The sequence below is a fragment of the Nomascus leucogenys genome, chromosome 15 (assembly GCF_006542625.1).
Source record: "Nomascus leucogenys isolate Asia chromosome 15, Asia_NLE_v1, whole genome shotgun sequence".
Lineage (NCBI taxonomy): Eukaryota > Metazoa > Chordata > Mammalia > Primates > Hylobatidae > Nomascus > Nomascus leucogenys.
The window spans coordinates 53,073,666-53,090,061 of NC_044395.1; the positions used below are offsets into that span (position 1 = coordinate 53,073,666).

The 16,396-nt window shown below is 37.9% G+C and overlaps 1 protein-coding gene across 23 annotated transcripts in view; it reads left to right on the top strand.

The window, feature by feature from the left end:
- The window catches only part of DLG2 (discs large MAGUK scaffold protein 2), a 2,190,999-nt gene that overhangs the window by 2,094,180 nt on the left and 80,423 nt on the right, over positions 1–16,396 (top strand). For all 23 annotated transcript variants that reach the window (XM_030828789.1, XM_030828794.1, XM_030828795.1 and 20 more), the window contains 2 exons: positions 1,671–1,847; positions 10,579–10,654. In XM_030828789.1, the coding sequence (XP_030684649.1) occupies positions 1,671–1,847; positions 10,579–10,654 (253 nt within the window). The remainder of the gene's footprint in view (positions 1–1,670; positions 1,848–10,578; positions 10,655–16,396) is intronic.

Sequence of the window (16,396 nt, forward strand, 5' to 3'; positions counted from 1 at the left end):
GCTGACTAGCTGTAAGACTAAGATATAGTAGGAGCAGGACATGGACCCAGTAGTCCATATTCATAACCACACTGTACTACACTAGACTGCACATACTATAGGCTTAATGCTGCATATGTGTTATTTCATTAAGGATCACAGTAATTCTAGGTAATGTTGTTATTAGACTAATTTTGCATCAAAAAACCTGTGGCTCAAGAATGTTAACTAATGTATGTCACATCACAGGATCAGGGAATGGATAGCTTCTTTCCCCAGCTCCCTGTTCCTGACTGGGGCTTTACCTGAGCCTTTGGTAGGGGTGGTCAAGGTGAAAATGATTCATTCCGGGAGCTTGGACCTAGAAACCCTCTCCAAATTCCATCTCTGGGAGACAGTGTTAATGAAAAAGGGACTATGTTGCAATTAATTATACTTCTCCTGCTGTGTTTAAGAGCTCTAGATGCTGTCTTCAGCTCTTTCTTGTTGCCATGGCAGCAGATGTGACATTTCTTTGATGGGCAAAAAAAAAAAAAAGAAGAAGAAAACCACACTTGGTCCTCAGTGTGGAAAAATCTAAAATAAAACAAATTTTTTAGAAAAATCTGTTCCCCAGATCTTGCTAGTTTTGCATACATAGTGGTTATACTCTAAGGAAATTCTTAGAATGAAATCAAAGGGGAATACACAGACAGGTAGTGAAATCTGCTTCTCTGGGAAAGTCATATGCTGTATGTGTGGGGTGGTGATTTTTGAAAACGGGATATACAGCAGGATGTGGACAATATAGGAGTGGTGGCAAATGTCCACCTCTTAATGATGACAGCTAGTTTCTAAGGTCTAGTTCATCATTTTGATTCTGATTCCACCTCCCTCTGATGCCACTCACACATATTACAGTGCATTGGCCTTAACAAATGCTTAGCAAATGCTTTTTAGTGGGGGCAGCATAATACAGAAAGCAAGAATTGTAATTCAGAGATAAGTGCCATGATGAGGTAAGCTCGGCATTGCATGGAAGCAAAAAGATCTGTCGTGTTGTTTATATGACTTATATCTATCCATACACACACATATGCATAGATTTTTTAATTTGCTGCATTTTAAGCATGTATTCAGGTGATTACATTAACCTCTTCATCCAGTTGCAGTGGTGGTCCAATATTTCATTGAGTGGAGGAATCACTGCCTACTATGGGTGGACATTTATTACCATTTTTTCCCATTATAAAAGAAACAGTTCTACAGGCTGTTACATCTGAGATGATTTGTTTACAGTAAAAAATGCTTCATTTAGAAATATAGCCATGTTTCTCTTTATTATTTTACTTTTTTTAGTAATTTTAAAAATTGATTGTAATGGGAGGGGAAAAAAATCTCAACTAGGTAGTAAACTGCCTTTCTCATCTTCTATTATCACCTTCTAACATCTGATGGTCTCCAAGAAAAGAAGCAGATCTCAGGTTTGGGGATCTATAGGCCACCCCTGTAACCTCCAAGAAGCAGCAAGAACTAACTTTAGTGTGTTGCCAAAGCAGTGAGAGTGTGGACTGTGATCCAGGGAATCATCCCGGGAGTTGATATCAAGTGATGATGGGTTCTCAGAGCAAGAGTGAACATTTGAAACCATAAATCCTAAATCTGTGCTGCCAGAGATTCCTAACAATGTCCTCTTTTGTGCTTTCCTCCAGAGCCATGTTCGACTACGACAAGAGCAAGGACAGTGGGCTGCCAAGTCAAGGACTTAGTTTTAAATACGGAGATATTCTCCACGTTATCAATGCCTCTGATGATGAGTGGTGGCAAGCCAGGAGAGTCATGCTGGAGGGAGACAGTGAGGAGATGGGGGTCATCCCCAGCAAACGGAGGTAAGAATGCCTTTTGTACTAGAATATTTGCTTTTCAGCTATCCAGGGAGTGGAGATGAGGGAAGAAAAAGGTGGGAGAAACTTCACAAAATTAACTTTATTTAAATGGGATAGTCAATCTGCAGGAAAATTGTCAGTGGTGACAGGTGACATGAATTAAAAATCCTCTTCCTCCTGTATTAGGGTTTTACCAAAATTGGTGACTGTGACAAGAAATAAAGGAAGAAAGAGGATCAGCTTACACTGTGTTCCTAAAACTTTTACCAGTGTGTGCATGTGCAAACTTGTGCTTATCAGCTCATATGCTGACTTACAAATTCAGTCCATTTATTTCCAGAGTTTCAACATTTACCAATGAATGTTACAGAAAGGCCAAGTCGAAGGCAAATGAAGTAGGCAATTTACTAGGCTAAGGTCCTGGCTATGTAATATCTCCAAATATTAGTAGAAAAAAATTGAAAACCTTCATCTCAAATTCAGATGCTTGGGATATGAGCTGTCAAACATCTGGTGAGGTCTAAGGACTGGGTTTACAATTTTCTTTCTTTTTTTTACTGTTTTCTTTACTCTTGTTTCCAACCTCACAACTTCCAGTAGCCACCCAGATTTTTAGTTCTGTGTGTTTCCTAAATCAAGAGTATCATGCTTTCTCTTCCAAGCATTTCTTCAGCTCTGCTTTTGAGAAGCAGAAATGTGCTTCAGAACAGCCAACTCCTTAATCTGTCCCAGTGGATCCATCACCAGACAGGAACTTTCCTTCTCACAAATGTCCCTTTGGTACCAAGATGTCCAAGAAACAGAAATTGGCTGTATCCCAGAGACTAGATATAGTACAAAATCAGTCAGGAATGATGCTTAATAAAAGCAGGCGCTAGCTTTTCTCAAGCTGCCAATTTCTCAAAGGGCTTTGATCCTCATCTCCAAACACCCAAAATGCCTTTGTAAAATATTCCCAGTGAAGCTGGGCATTCAAGTGCTACTACACATCAAGTGATTGAGCTAGTACAAACCATAGTGGGGAGATGGAACTTAAACCTCAGAATAACTCTGTGGGATATTTGTGCTCCCAAGACAACTGATCCTCTCTTCTCTCTGCCTGTGGTCGCACAGCGTGGGGAAGAATGGGACATGGAAAGCAGAGGGCTCACTGGTCCTCAGCTGTTCTCTTACCTTTAGCCAGGAGGAGTCACAGTGAAGGTGCCGAAATTCCAGGGAGCCTCTCCCTCCCCCATGCCAGTGCCTATAGATCTCCCACCAGCAGAGTTCTCTGGGTTTCTTTAAGCCTCTTGGCTCCTGGATAATTGCCTGACATTGCTTTGCCAGGGCATTCTGACTGTATAATGGCTGTGTGTGTTTTCTGAAAGGTTATATGTTTAAAGCATTGACTCAGCACTGGCTTGTTTATATTCTGGGTCTCTCCATTTCCATTTACTTCAAATAAAATGTCAAGACAATGTGCATTTTGGTTTGCTTTAATTATTTTGAGCTGTCTAAAGAGCTGTTCTCTAGAAGAGGGAGCCATCTTGTTGAATTATGGCCCCGAAGATAGTAATGGGCTGGAGGAAGGAAAGCTATGCGGAAATAGATGTCAGCTCATTTTAAAGAAATCCTCTCACTAGTTGGAGCTGCCTAAAGATGGCATGGACTACCTGGGAAAATAGAAAAGGGATTCAAACTTTGGATACAGGAGTTGAACTATACAATTTTCTGACTCTTTCCAACCCTGAGTTTCCGTGATTCTAACCAATCTTATCAAGTCATTTGTTTGTTCAATTAGCTCATCATTTTTCTCCAGAAGAACATTCTCAATGCTATTCCTCCTGAATAATTTTCCACCTGCTGGTAATCATTCTTGAATTAGCTATTTCTCTCTTATTTTGGAAGAGAACCATCTTAACAACCAGAGTATAGCTGACCTGGAAAATGAGTTTGATTAGTGACTGCAAGGCTGATATTTATTTACATTCTACTTTTTATGAAGGGTGCAGTAGCTCCACCTCATATATATAATATATATATATATTATAGATATGTAATTTATAACTAAATAAATTTCTGCCAAATTTTCTTTTTAGGATTTTAATTATTTTCAAAATAGTTACTTTTATTCCTTTAAGTATTTGTAAAAGTAATACCTTTTATTGTAGAAAGGTGGGAACATTTAGAAAAACATAAAATAAAAATCACTTATAATTCTACCCCACAAAGAGTACCCATGTACTTATTTTAATGTAATTTAAAATGTACATTTATTAGGTTGATGTTATTTTTCAATCGTTAATTTCTTTCTAGCCTGTTTCCTGAGTATAATTTACCTAGTAGTGCTGATCTGGAAAATTTTTTAAATCTTATAATGGATAACATCAGTGTATGACTTTATACCCTTTACAAAAATGTTTCTCTATTGATAATGTCATTTAATCATCCCAAATGAAACCATGAGATGAAGAGTATGAATATTATCACCTTCCCCCTCCTTTTTTCTGAAGATGGTGAATAAATTTTATTTAACAAAACATTCCTATTGCACGCTAGACACTGTTGTAAGCCCTTTACAATTATGAATTTATTTAAACCTCATTAGAACCCTATGAGTAAGTTGCTGTTATTATCCTTATTTTACAAATGAGGAGATTGAGGCACAGAGAGGTTCATTAATGTGCCTGAAATTGCCCGTGTAGTAAGTGGCAGAACTGGAATTTGAATCCAGGCTACAGAATTGTACTTCAGACATATGCAATCTTGCCCCCTACAGATACAAAAATAAGAGCTGGCAAAATTCAATTCAGCAAGCATTGCTTGGGCAGCATGTGAGTGCCATGTACTATTGTTGGTTCACTACCTGGAGCCCATCACTTGTGGGACCAACATGTAACTGTGGCACAGCTACTCTGTGATTGGGGCAATGAGGGCTATATTGTAAAGGCCAGGAAAGTGAAACGGCAGCAGACAGAAAGTGAATTCCATCTGATAACAGCACTGATCATGTATTGCACCAGGTGCTTTCAAATACATGATTTCAATTTAATCTTCACAAAAACCTCATAAGGAAACTGAGGATCAGAGAAGTCGAGTAACTTACCCAAAAATACACAGCCAGCCACTGACCAAACACCAGTCTCTTTGATAGCAAAGCCAGATGGCTTTACACTACACCAGGAACACACTACCCTAGGAGCATATGCCAAGTAAGGAAATAGAAAGTCAGATAATTCAAGTAGCTTGCCAAAATTACAGTGGCAGCAGAGGGCTAAGCCTGGATTCAGACACATGCCTTTCTGATGTCTCTATGATCAACTGCAAAGGTTTGGGGCTCTTCTTGGCCCTACAGCTCTCAAGTCTGGTGGCAGGGTCTCTTAAGAGGGAAAAATGGAAGTCCATGTCTTGCTCCCACCTGGCATAAAGGGACTGACTTGGCAGTGAGCACCTGAAGTAGGGTACCTGTATTACTTCCTTTTTACAAGTAAGGAAATTGGGACCAGTAATGAGAAGTGATATCATGGGCAGCATTATCATAATCATCTTTGTAGCAACCTATTGTATAGTGAGTTCTTACTATAGATCAGACATTGTACTAAACAATTTTCTTGTATTATCTCATTTAACATTCATTATAAATTTTTGAAGTCTGCACTACTAATTGTATCAACACAAAATCTGAAATCCTAAGAGGTTGAGGACCACCCTAAGTTATAGACCTAGTAAGTGGAAGAGGCAGAATTCAAACCCAGGCTTGTGTGACTTTAAAATCTGGACTCTTAGCATAGAATCACTTTTCTGAGATTACATAGTGTGTAGGAGGCCAAACTGGGTTTTGTTCCATGGTCTCTCTTTTTTTTTTTTTTTGAGATGGAGTCTCACTTTTGTTGCCCAGGCTGGAGTACAATCCCAACTCACTGCAACCTCCACCTCCCGGGTTCAAGCTATTCTCCTACCTCAGCCTCCTGAGTAGCTGGGATTACAGACGCCTGCCACCATGCCTGGCTAATTTTTGTATTTTTAGGAGAGACGAGATTTTGCCATATTGGCCAGGCTGGTCTCGAACTCTTGACCTCTGGTGATCCGCCCGCCTCGGCCTCCCAAAATGCTGGGATTACAGTCATAAGCCACCGCGCCTGGCTGTCCCATGCTCTCTCAAAGAGACTATTCCTTATTACCTAGTGACTGGTCACTTGGGCTCTCAGATGGCAGCATATGGCTGGCATTATATAAGAGTTTACTCACCTAGCTTTCACAGCAAGCCTGTGGCCACTAATGTGGGTGACATTCTAATTCTCCCTCCAACAGGACCTGTGGAGCATAGAGATAGGAACTCCCAGGGACAAATGATGTTCCCACTGTCCAGTGCTCCAAGCCTGACCCAATTATGGGTTTGGCCAGAACCTAAAAATGCCAGATGGGGGAGAAGGAGACAGTTGGGCTTATTAAAGCATGGCCATTTGGTGCTCTCTGGAGATGTGAAATGTCAGAACTGATTGTTCAAATTTTGCCATTCCATTTATGTTTTTGGTATTTTGGTCAGTGATGAGACTTGGACAGGGAGGATTATTTCTGCTCAAACAGTCTAATTAATTGCTTGAGTCTAAGTGTGAGTGGGGAAGTAAGGCAATTGTTGTCATTGAGATTTGGTCTGTCTCTTCAGGTGGTCCACAATTTCTTTAGGTGAAAGCCTTTGGACCTTAATATTTACTAGCCAAAGAAGTCTTACTCAGTAAAACAAGAAAAAGCGATGCTAGACTTTTACCTAGATTCTCACCAAGAAGGTAAGATGTGAAATGGCAAATCACTTTTTATGGGAAAAACTGGTTGTTCAGCAATTCACTTAAACTCCCCGACCTAATTGTTTTCACAATTAGGTAAAGAACTAGTAGCCCCCTTGAGAGTTCATTTATTTACTCATTCAACAAAGGCTCATTAAGCATCTACGTACTCAGCTCATGTCAAGCCCTGGATTATAGAAATTATAGGTGGAGTGCTTAGCACAGTTTCTAACACTTGGTGTACATTCCAATAATAGCATTTTTCAAAATTTGAGCTTTTGTTGCCAGGAAAAAAAAAAAAACACCACATTATTTAGAGCTCTCTTTTCCAGACTTAACTCTCATGTCAACAGTAAACCATTCACATGCATCCCAGAAAGAGCTAGGAGAGAGGAAAGGGCTGAGGCAGATGAGGAAGATAAGCCACAGACATAGCCTCCCTCTCAAGGAAAGAGGTTTGCAGAGAACCCCAAGAGGCAGTAATGCAAGCCTCTGTGATGGGAATGCACTATTAGGGTTGCTGATGTGCTGAGGAGACAGATCAACTCAAATAGGGATTTAACTAAGCAGATTTCCGTGTTTAAAGTAAATTTATTCTGAATTTTGAGGTCAACTTCTTGTGGTATGCTAGTAACTCAATGATTGTGTGCTTAAATTTGGTTGTGGTTTCTTTAATAATTAATAGTATTCATAGCATTCAGGACATTAGGGAGATGGGGATGCAAGGGTACATTGGTTATCATTTGTGAAAACCTCAGCCCAGACTTCTAAGGATATGTGTGTGCCTTCAAACTGTGGAAACTGCATCCAAAAATCTCACGTTTGTTGAGAATTTGGATAATGCAGGCTTGGGAGGTACCTGAATGCTGTTTCCCAAATTGAGTGGCTTTGGACAGACACTGAAGTTAGCCGTCAGAGAATGTATGTTCAGGTTCTGTTTCTACCACTTTCTGATCTGGCAAGCTTCAAGTCTCAGTTTCTTTGGTCATAAAATGAGATTGATAATACCTAAATCCTTACGTTGTTGTGGGGACCAAATGAGATGATGTAAATGTGAAGGAACTTTATTAATAATTATATGTTGCAACTTCAGCAGCCACTTATATTATTATTAATGAAACTTTCAACCCAAATAGGAAGCAAAGCTTTCCAACTTCCTTCATGAGTGAACTGGAAGTATGTGACCTCCATATGGCTTCAATTTTTTTTTTTACTTTCTCTATTACCTGTTTAATAATAATAAACTATAGCAAATGGTAGGTGAGTGTATGTGTGTGTGTGTATTTGTGTGTGTCTGTCTGTGTGTCTGGCTGACTTAATATTCTTTGCAACCTTTTTAAAATTTAAGGGATGAACCATTAAAATCTTCCCAACCGAGACATTTCTCAAGAAAATTGAAAAGGATAAACATAGAAACGGGGTTGAGGTGCAGGGCAGGGGACAGTATTAGAACGCTCTGTCCAAACAGTTCTGAGAGTTGAATACTGAGTTCCTCCTAACATTATGTATGTTTGGAACCTGTGTGAGTTCTGTGGGTTTATGCAGAATTTATTTGCATACCCTGATCAAATAACCATGTATTCTCTGCATACTACCGTCATTTTGGCATCATTGAATGATGCCAAAGCATTGACTATAGCCCAATGAATGCAAAGAAGCTGAAATAAAGTTAGGGCTGTAACAACAGTTTTAGAAGAATACAAAGAGATGAATATAAATTATCATTTGCACTTGGATTAAAATCGAGAAAAGGTGATGAAGTGATGAAGCTCAAAGGAGGCATTTTATCAGTGAGCATTTTCCACTTGGCAGCTTATCTTATCTGGAATCTATCTTGCTTTCTCCCCAATTGTTGTATGCCTGGTGCAAGTAGACACTCTTGGTGGAACACATTGTTTTACTTATTATTTATTTATATTTATTTATTTTGGGAGGAGACGAAGTCTCACTCTGTCGCCCAGGCTAGAGTGTTTTTGTATTTTTAGTAGAAACAGGGTTTCACCCCGTTGGCCAGGCAGGTCTCGAACTCCTGACCTCAGGTGATCCACACCCGCCTCAGCCTCCCAAAGTGCTGGGATTACAGGCGTGAGCCACCGCACCCGGCCTCACGTTGTTTTAATATATTACGTTAGATTTGAAAAATTTTGTTCAGCTGTTTCCACTGATATTCTACTCTCATGCTGAAATAAATATATTCTGCAATTCCATTCCGTAACTATAGAAACCCTGATCTTCACTGTGTTTCAGTTGGGAGCACAAAAGAGCTCTCAGTTAGAAAGGAGTATGCTGTTAATTATTGATCTATGAATAGCTTAGACTTCACAAACCACTAAGTTTCTGTAGGTTCAGGTTTTTTCTTTCTCTTTTTTCCCCCACATCTTTGAATTTAAAGCTAGCAATATTTAAACAAGAAGTCATGTTAAAAGAATGCAATGAATATTATTTTTGTTGGACAATTATTTATTGAGGACTTGCTATAAAACACCATCAAGTGTTAAGTGGGCTTGTACCTTAAGGTACATACAACCCTGTATATGCAGTGCAGATGTAAGTAAACACAAGGAAATCAAGAGGTAATGCTGACATGGAGACTGTTCCAGTTAGAAAGGAGCAATCATTTCTAACTGGAGGGGCTCAGAAGAATCAGGGAAATATTTAGATTATTTTCCACTTTTTCAACCCTGGCCTTCAAACAGGCATGAGTCCAACCAATTTTATTTTCCTAATATTTCTCAAGCCTTTCCCTCTTCTCCACCCCACTATCATTTCTCATTATTTCTCACCTGGACTATGGCAACAGCTTCTAAATAGGCCCCCAGCTTCCTTCTGCTCCTTCCCTCCTTCAGTCTATCTTCCACCTCGACCAGGGTTGTTTATTTAAAAGCTGATCTGATTTTATCACTTCACTGCTTTATATCCTCTAAGAACTTATGATGATTCCCAAGGAAAAAACTCAAGTCCTTAATGTGGATGGATACCCATTATAAGGAGTCTGTCACCTCGCTAGCCCTACCGCCCTATCCTATATATCCCCTATGTACCCTGTACTAGAATCTTTCTGCAATCTTGTAGCTCACTCATATCTTCAGGTTGAGGCATGTGTTGTTCCTTCTGTGAAAAATCCCCCTGAAATTTCCCTACTGACAAACTCTTTCTAATCCTTCAATCTCAGATAAATTGACATTTCCTCCAAGAAGCCCATCCTAATGCTTTCTACTCCTCCTTTGCACCCTCCCAGTGAGATAGGTGCTCCCACATTGATATCAGCCATCTTGTTCTACAGCATTTTCTGTGTTTGTTTATACCACTGTTCTTGCCAAAAGAACAGTGCTAAGAGTTCATTGCAGTCATGCTTTTAGAATATTTTTTCTTTGTTCCCCAGCTCCTTGCTTGATACATGGTAGGCAGTCAATAAGTGTTTAATGAATAAATGAAGTAGCAGGAAAACAATGAATCTGCAGAGATGACAGAGGGACATTGGGGAGAAGGAAAGCTCAGATTATATACAACATGTTTCGTTAAAAAGTGAAGCTAAATACACTAGCGTTCTTAAGGGGAAGAGAAGGAAAAACAAAGAAGAAAAGGGGAAGAGAGAAGAGGAGAGGGGAGGTAAAGCTTGTTTAGTCTCCAATATAGGTGTTCATCTTTATGGACTGAGATTTCTTGAAATAGATTTTGATTTAATTATTTAAGCATTTAAATAACAAATATTATTTTTTCTACCTCTCTGTTGCTTACAAATACCATGACATGACTCTCAGTATATGTATCAGAGTAATTTCAAGGGACATGTTAGAAACTTAGAGACTTTGTACCAAGATTTTTTATATGGAACAAAGGAAGAGAAATATTTTAGAACACATTTTATTTGAGCTGCAAGGATAGGAGGAAAAAATGTTCTTCACTTAATATGGAACTTAGTCATAAATGCCTTGTCATGTGAGAGACTCTTTATTCTCAATTTGCTTTAGGGTGGAAAGAAAGGAACGTGCCCGATTGAAGACAGTGAAGTTTAATGCCAAACCTGGAGTGATTGATTCGAAAGGGGTAGGTACAAAATGATGGAAACATCAAGTTCTCTCAGTTGCCATGGATTTAACTATAATTAACACACTTAGGCTTTCAGTAGCAAACAAATTATGAAGGTACCAGACAGTACAGCACTGTTACAAATATATTGCTGAAGTTAATAATGTCATTTCTGATGAAATGGATTTATGGTAAATATATTTAAACACTGGGAGTAAAGCTGCAAGTGGTTAGCAGAGCAATGTGTTGACGAAGGTGATGTAATGACTACAATGAAGAAGAACAAGATAGTTTAGGTGGTTTTTGTTTCTTTAAGTTTTTTCCTTTTAAATTAATGTTCTAAAAGGATGGATTTTATAAAAAGTATCTGCTCATCAGAAAATATATCTAGTCTGTTTCACATTATGAAGCTAAGACAGTAGTCATAGAAACATGGATTATCTAGTGAATACACGGATTGTTGTGACAGACATAGAAAAGAATAACTAAAATTTAGCCATCAAAATTAGAATATTTACTCACATATACATATGTACGTGTTTTTAAAATAACAGCTTTATAAGATAAAATTTGCATACAATGTAACTCACCCACTTAAAAAATACAATCCAGTGGTTTTTAGTGTACTTAGAATTATTCAACCATCACCACAATCAATTTTAGAGCATTTCATCACTCCATAAAGAAACCCTATATGCATTGACAGTCACCCCCCATTTCCCCATCCTCCCACCCCAACATAGGCAACCACTAATCTACTTTTTGTCCCTATGGATTTGCCTATCTTGGCTATTTTATATAAATGAAATTATACACCATGTGGTCTTTTGGGGCTGCTTTTTTCACTTACATTATGTTTTCAGGACGCATTTGTGTTGTAGAATGTGTAAGTACTTCATTTCTTCTTATTGCCAAATAATATTCCATTTTATGGATATGCCACATTTAATCTGTTCATTTATCAGTTGATGGACATTTCAATTGTTTCCAATTTTTAGTTATTATGGATAATGCTGCTATGAGCATTTGTGTACAAACTTTTCTGTGACATATGTTTTTATTTCCATTGGCTGTACGCCTAGGAGTGAGATTGTTGGGTCATATAGTAACTCTATGCTTAACATTTTGAGGAACTGACAGGCTGTTTTCCAAAGTGGTTGCACCATTTTACATTTTCACAACGATGCATGAGGGTCCCAATTTCTCCACATCCTTGTTATTATATGTCTTTCTGATTACAGCCATCTTAGTTGGTATGAAGTGGTATCTCACTGTGGTTTTGATTTTCGTTTCCTTAATGACTGTTGATATTGAGCATATTTTCATGTGCTTATTGGCCATTTGTATATATTATTTGGAGAAATGTTTATTGAGATCCTTTGCCCATTTTTAAATTGGATTGTCTAGTTATTGTTGAGTTGCAAAAGTTCTTTATATAGTTGGGTTATTAATCCTTTATGAGATATATGCTTTGCAATATTTGTCGCACTCTATGGGTTGTCTTCATTTTCTTTACAGTGTTCTTTGTACACAAAAGGTTCTAATTTTGGTGAAGTCCAATGTGTGTATTTTTTCTTTTATTTTTGCTTTTGGTGTCATATCTAAGAAACCATTGCCTAATGAAAGTCATGAAGATTTGTATCATATTTTCTTCTAAGAGTTTTATAATTTTAGCTCTTACATTTAGGTGGTTGATCCACGTTGAGTTAGTATTTGTACGTTGTATGAGTTAGGGTTCTGATTTCATTCTTTTGCATATGAATTGTCTTCTTAATTTCATTTTTGGATTGTTCATTGCAAATGTACATAAATATAATTATTTATATACCAATCTTATATCCTGCAACCTTGCTAAAGCCACAGTTTTTTAGTGAATTCCTCAGGGTTTTCTATATACAAGATACACATGCAAAAAGGGAGAGTTTTGCTTCTTTCCTTCAAATATGGATGCCTTTTTTCCTTGCTTAATTGCAGCAGCTAGAACCTTCAGTATAATGTTAGAAATGGCAAGAGCAGACATTTTTGTCTTGTTCCTGACATTAACAGAAATGCATTCGGTCTTTTGCCATGAAGTGTGATGTTAGCTGTGGCTTGTACAGCTTTTTAAATCTATTCTTTGAAGAGATAATACTATATCTTACTGCTGTGTTGTAAAATAACTTTCCCATCTTCTCTCTTCCTGTTCTCTTTTTCTTCATATCCTTTCCTTCGCCTTTCTATCCTAACAATTGTAGTTTGTGAATATCATACAGAATCACAAGTTATGGTCAATTGCTGTCACCATGAAAAACAAGTAAAAAAAAAAGCTATCATTTCTCAGGGATTTTGAGGCCTGAATCATAGCACTGCCCCTTCTATTTCTAGAATCATAAGGGAGACCAGTCATTGACACAATAATTTACCCTCCCCTAAAATATTCAAATGAAATAAAAATTTATTGAAACATAGGATGTCATTCTACATAGAAGTGAGGGTATGTGACATCATGACATAAAGTCCTTTCAAACAAATACTACTTGTATACAAGAGGTAGGATTTTTTTTCCATGATTCCTGGTGAGAATTTAAGGATAGACCTCCTATTTGTTTGAGATAGATGGATAGATAGATAGATAGACAGACAGACAGATAGAGTTGGATATATGTGAGAGGATTTTTATTGAATACCTACCATGTGCCAGAAACAGGACTAGAACTTTAAAAGGACACAAAGTCTAACATGGGCCCTTTTCCCCAAGAGCTCCTAACATCAGTGAGAGGCCAGATGTCTTTTCAGTAAGGCTGAAATATATATGATGTGCTTTCTAATTATACATGTTAAACACTATTAGGCATTTGCCAATGAATAGTTGTAAATTATAGGACTTGGCTATTGAAAGAAAGGAGTAATCATCTGAGAAGGGGAGCCCTGAATGGAAAATCAGGAAGGTCAATAACCTGGGTTCTGGTTTCAGCTCACTACTAAGTCACTATTGTTCTTTGGGCCTTATTACAAAAATAAAATCTTTAAACTACAGCAGGGATGTCAAACAAGTTTCATCTCCTATGTAGACTAATGGATTGATAGTTTATATCTGGAGTATTGTTTTGAAAAAGGATTCTGAGGCCATAAATGATCTCAGAAGAAAAAAAGAGTGCTATGATTGAGTCATCTCTAGCACAACATTGAGAATTATTCTCTATTTGCAGTTGCTGGATTCAATGATTTTTTAGGGTGCCTTAGGTTAGTAACTCTCCATAAGATTTACTCACGCATTAATTGGTAATAAATCCAAGTTTTCCAAATCTTTATGAGAAAATACATCAATAAGAAGGCTTGTCCAGAAGTAGAAAGCAAAGAACCATTAACAAAAGATAAAATGCACTGAGGAAAGGAGAGAACAACTATGTGGAGAGTTGGGAAAGCTGGGTCAGGAGATGCCACTCACTTTGAACTAGAGGCAAGGACTACAGGAATAAGTCATTGATGCAGAGGCCTCATTCTCTGGGAACTTGGGATAAATTCAGCATAAAGTGAGGAGGAAAATTGTCTGGAATGAGAAGGATAATAGGGTGTTTTAAATAACCTTATCATTAGCTGGCATTTTCAGAGCATTGTGAAATGTCCTGAGGAGCCCAGAGTGAAAGCCAAGGTTACTGCCCTGGAGGAGCTTAGATTAAATTAATATCTGTGAAAACAGGCTGTGACAAGAGCCTTATTAGTAGTATGTACACGAGCTATAAGAATTTAAATTAAAGGTCACAGGAATGACCAGAGAGCACTTTATAGATGAACTTGGACTTTAATGTGACTGTCAGTGCTTGAGTTACTTTTCCAGAACTCTTCATTGATTGCAATAACACTGAGTGCTGCAAAACACCCGCAGGCTCAAAAAGAGAAATATAAGCAGGCAAACAATGATAATACAGCATCACTAATGTTTTCCATAAATTTAGGGAGTGAACAGTCTTTATTTTAAAAATCAGGAGCCTAAGCCTCAGGAAGATTAACTAGCTTGCCTAAGATCACACAGTTAGTAGATGCAAGCATCAGGTTGAGATCATTTTGACAACAGAAGCCTGCCCTTTCTATTACTCCACACTATACCTGATTCTGTTGAAGCCAGAGGAAGTAGAGCATTACAAATATGCCTTAGGTAAAAGAGAAGGCTTCAAAGAGGCAATATTTGAATGAGATCTTAAATTTTCAGTAGGAGTTTGCCACATACATAGGAAAAAGCATGAACATGATAGTGGAAATTGCAGACATGTTGGAACAGGGTTAAGCAAGTCGAGGACACCAGTGTGCAAAGGTCATGGTGGGAGTTGTAGCAAATGAGGTTGACAAAGAAGGTCAGAAAGGCCAGAAAGCTTGTATGGAAGACCTGGCTATGAGGTTAGAAGCTTATTGGATTTTGAAAGTATACATGAAGAAATCTGAGGTTCTTCATTTGAAAGTGCCCATCTGCTACTAATGAAATACCCAGGATTTCTATCCACTCTGTGTGCCTTTACAAAGTCTATGTCTACACATGCAAAGAAAAGTGGGCTATTGTGTCAGTAGCCTAGATAAGTCCAACGTATGCAGATCCCTAAACTTCAAACAGCCATCTATTTGGATAGGTCTCCCTAAGACCCATCTCAGTGCCCCAGATAGCAATGCAATCAAGCTCCCCTGGGAATGTCTATTAAATTTCTAATGAGTCTCTAGTCAAACAAGCCTCTGGTGAAAACTTAAGCACCCCTTAATTTCTTTTATTGTCCTTCTACCTTTTTTTAAATCAATTTCATCATTAACCATCCATTCTGTTAGTTATTGAGAGGTTTAGGAAATTGCATAATCTTCAGAATCAAGCTGTTCTGCATTGAAAAATCAATGACTAGTGATTTAAGCTAAACTTCTTTTTTAAGTCTATAATTTAAGAAAGGGAAATATATGTAAGACAGAGTATGAGAGAGCTATCAGTATCCTTACTGTATGTCAGCAACGTGCAATGTGTAAGTGTCTCTTTTATGTTGTAAACCCTTTCTAAAGTAAGGTATGGTATAAATAAATAAATAAATAAATAGTCCTATTTACTTATGGGACAGAACAGAGATGATAGTTGTTATTTGAAGTAATATGAGTATCCATTATAAAAACCCAGACAGTTTACATACACCTCTCTTTTAAAAAAAAATTGTAGAGACAAGATCTCTCTCTGTTGCCCAGGCTGGTCTCAAACTCTTGGGCTCAAGCAATCCTCCTGCCTTGGCCTCCCAAAGTGCTGGAATCCCACAATGCCTGGCATACATACATCTCTTAATCACCACAAGACTTCAAAGGAAATCATTTATTTCCTCTTTATAGATTTAAAGAAACTGAGGCTTAGAGAGGTGAAGAAAAATACTTTTTTTGTATTGATTCCAAAGTTCACAATCTGTTTACTATAGCACACTTTCTTTTTTTTTTTGACATCATGTAACACTTGTGCAATTTAAGAAAAAGAGGTAAATTGAACTGGGTTTAGCTTTGTCAAAACCTAACTTGGGCATAAACTTAAATCCTGAGGAGAAGCTGGTTTTCCTAGATGATGCACATATTTCTGAAGGAGAACATTCTAAAGTGAGCTCAGAGCTACACACTTTCTCACTGTGGCCTGCTAAAATAAAATGAGGGAACAAGTCTTGGTGAATGACTTCATGCATTTATTTAATAAACCTTTATTAGATCAAATACAAGGCAGCTAGATAAGTAATGCGGAAGCATAAAGATGAATAAATCGTGGTCACTGTCCTGATG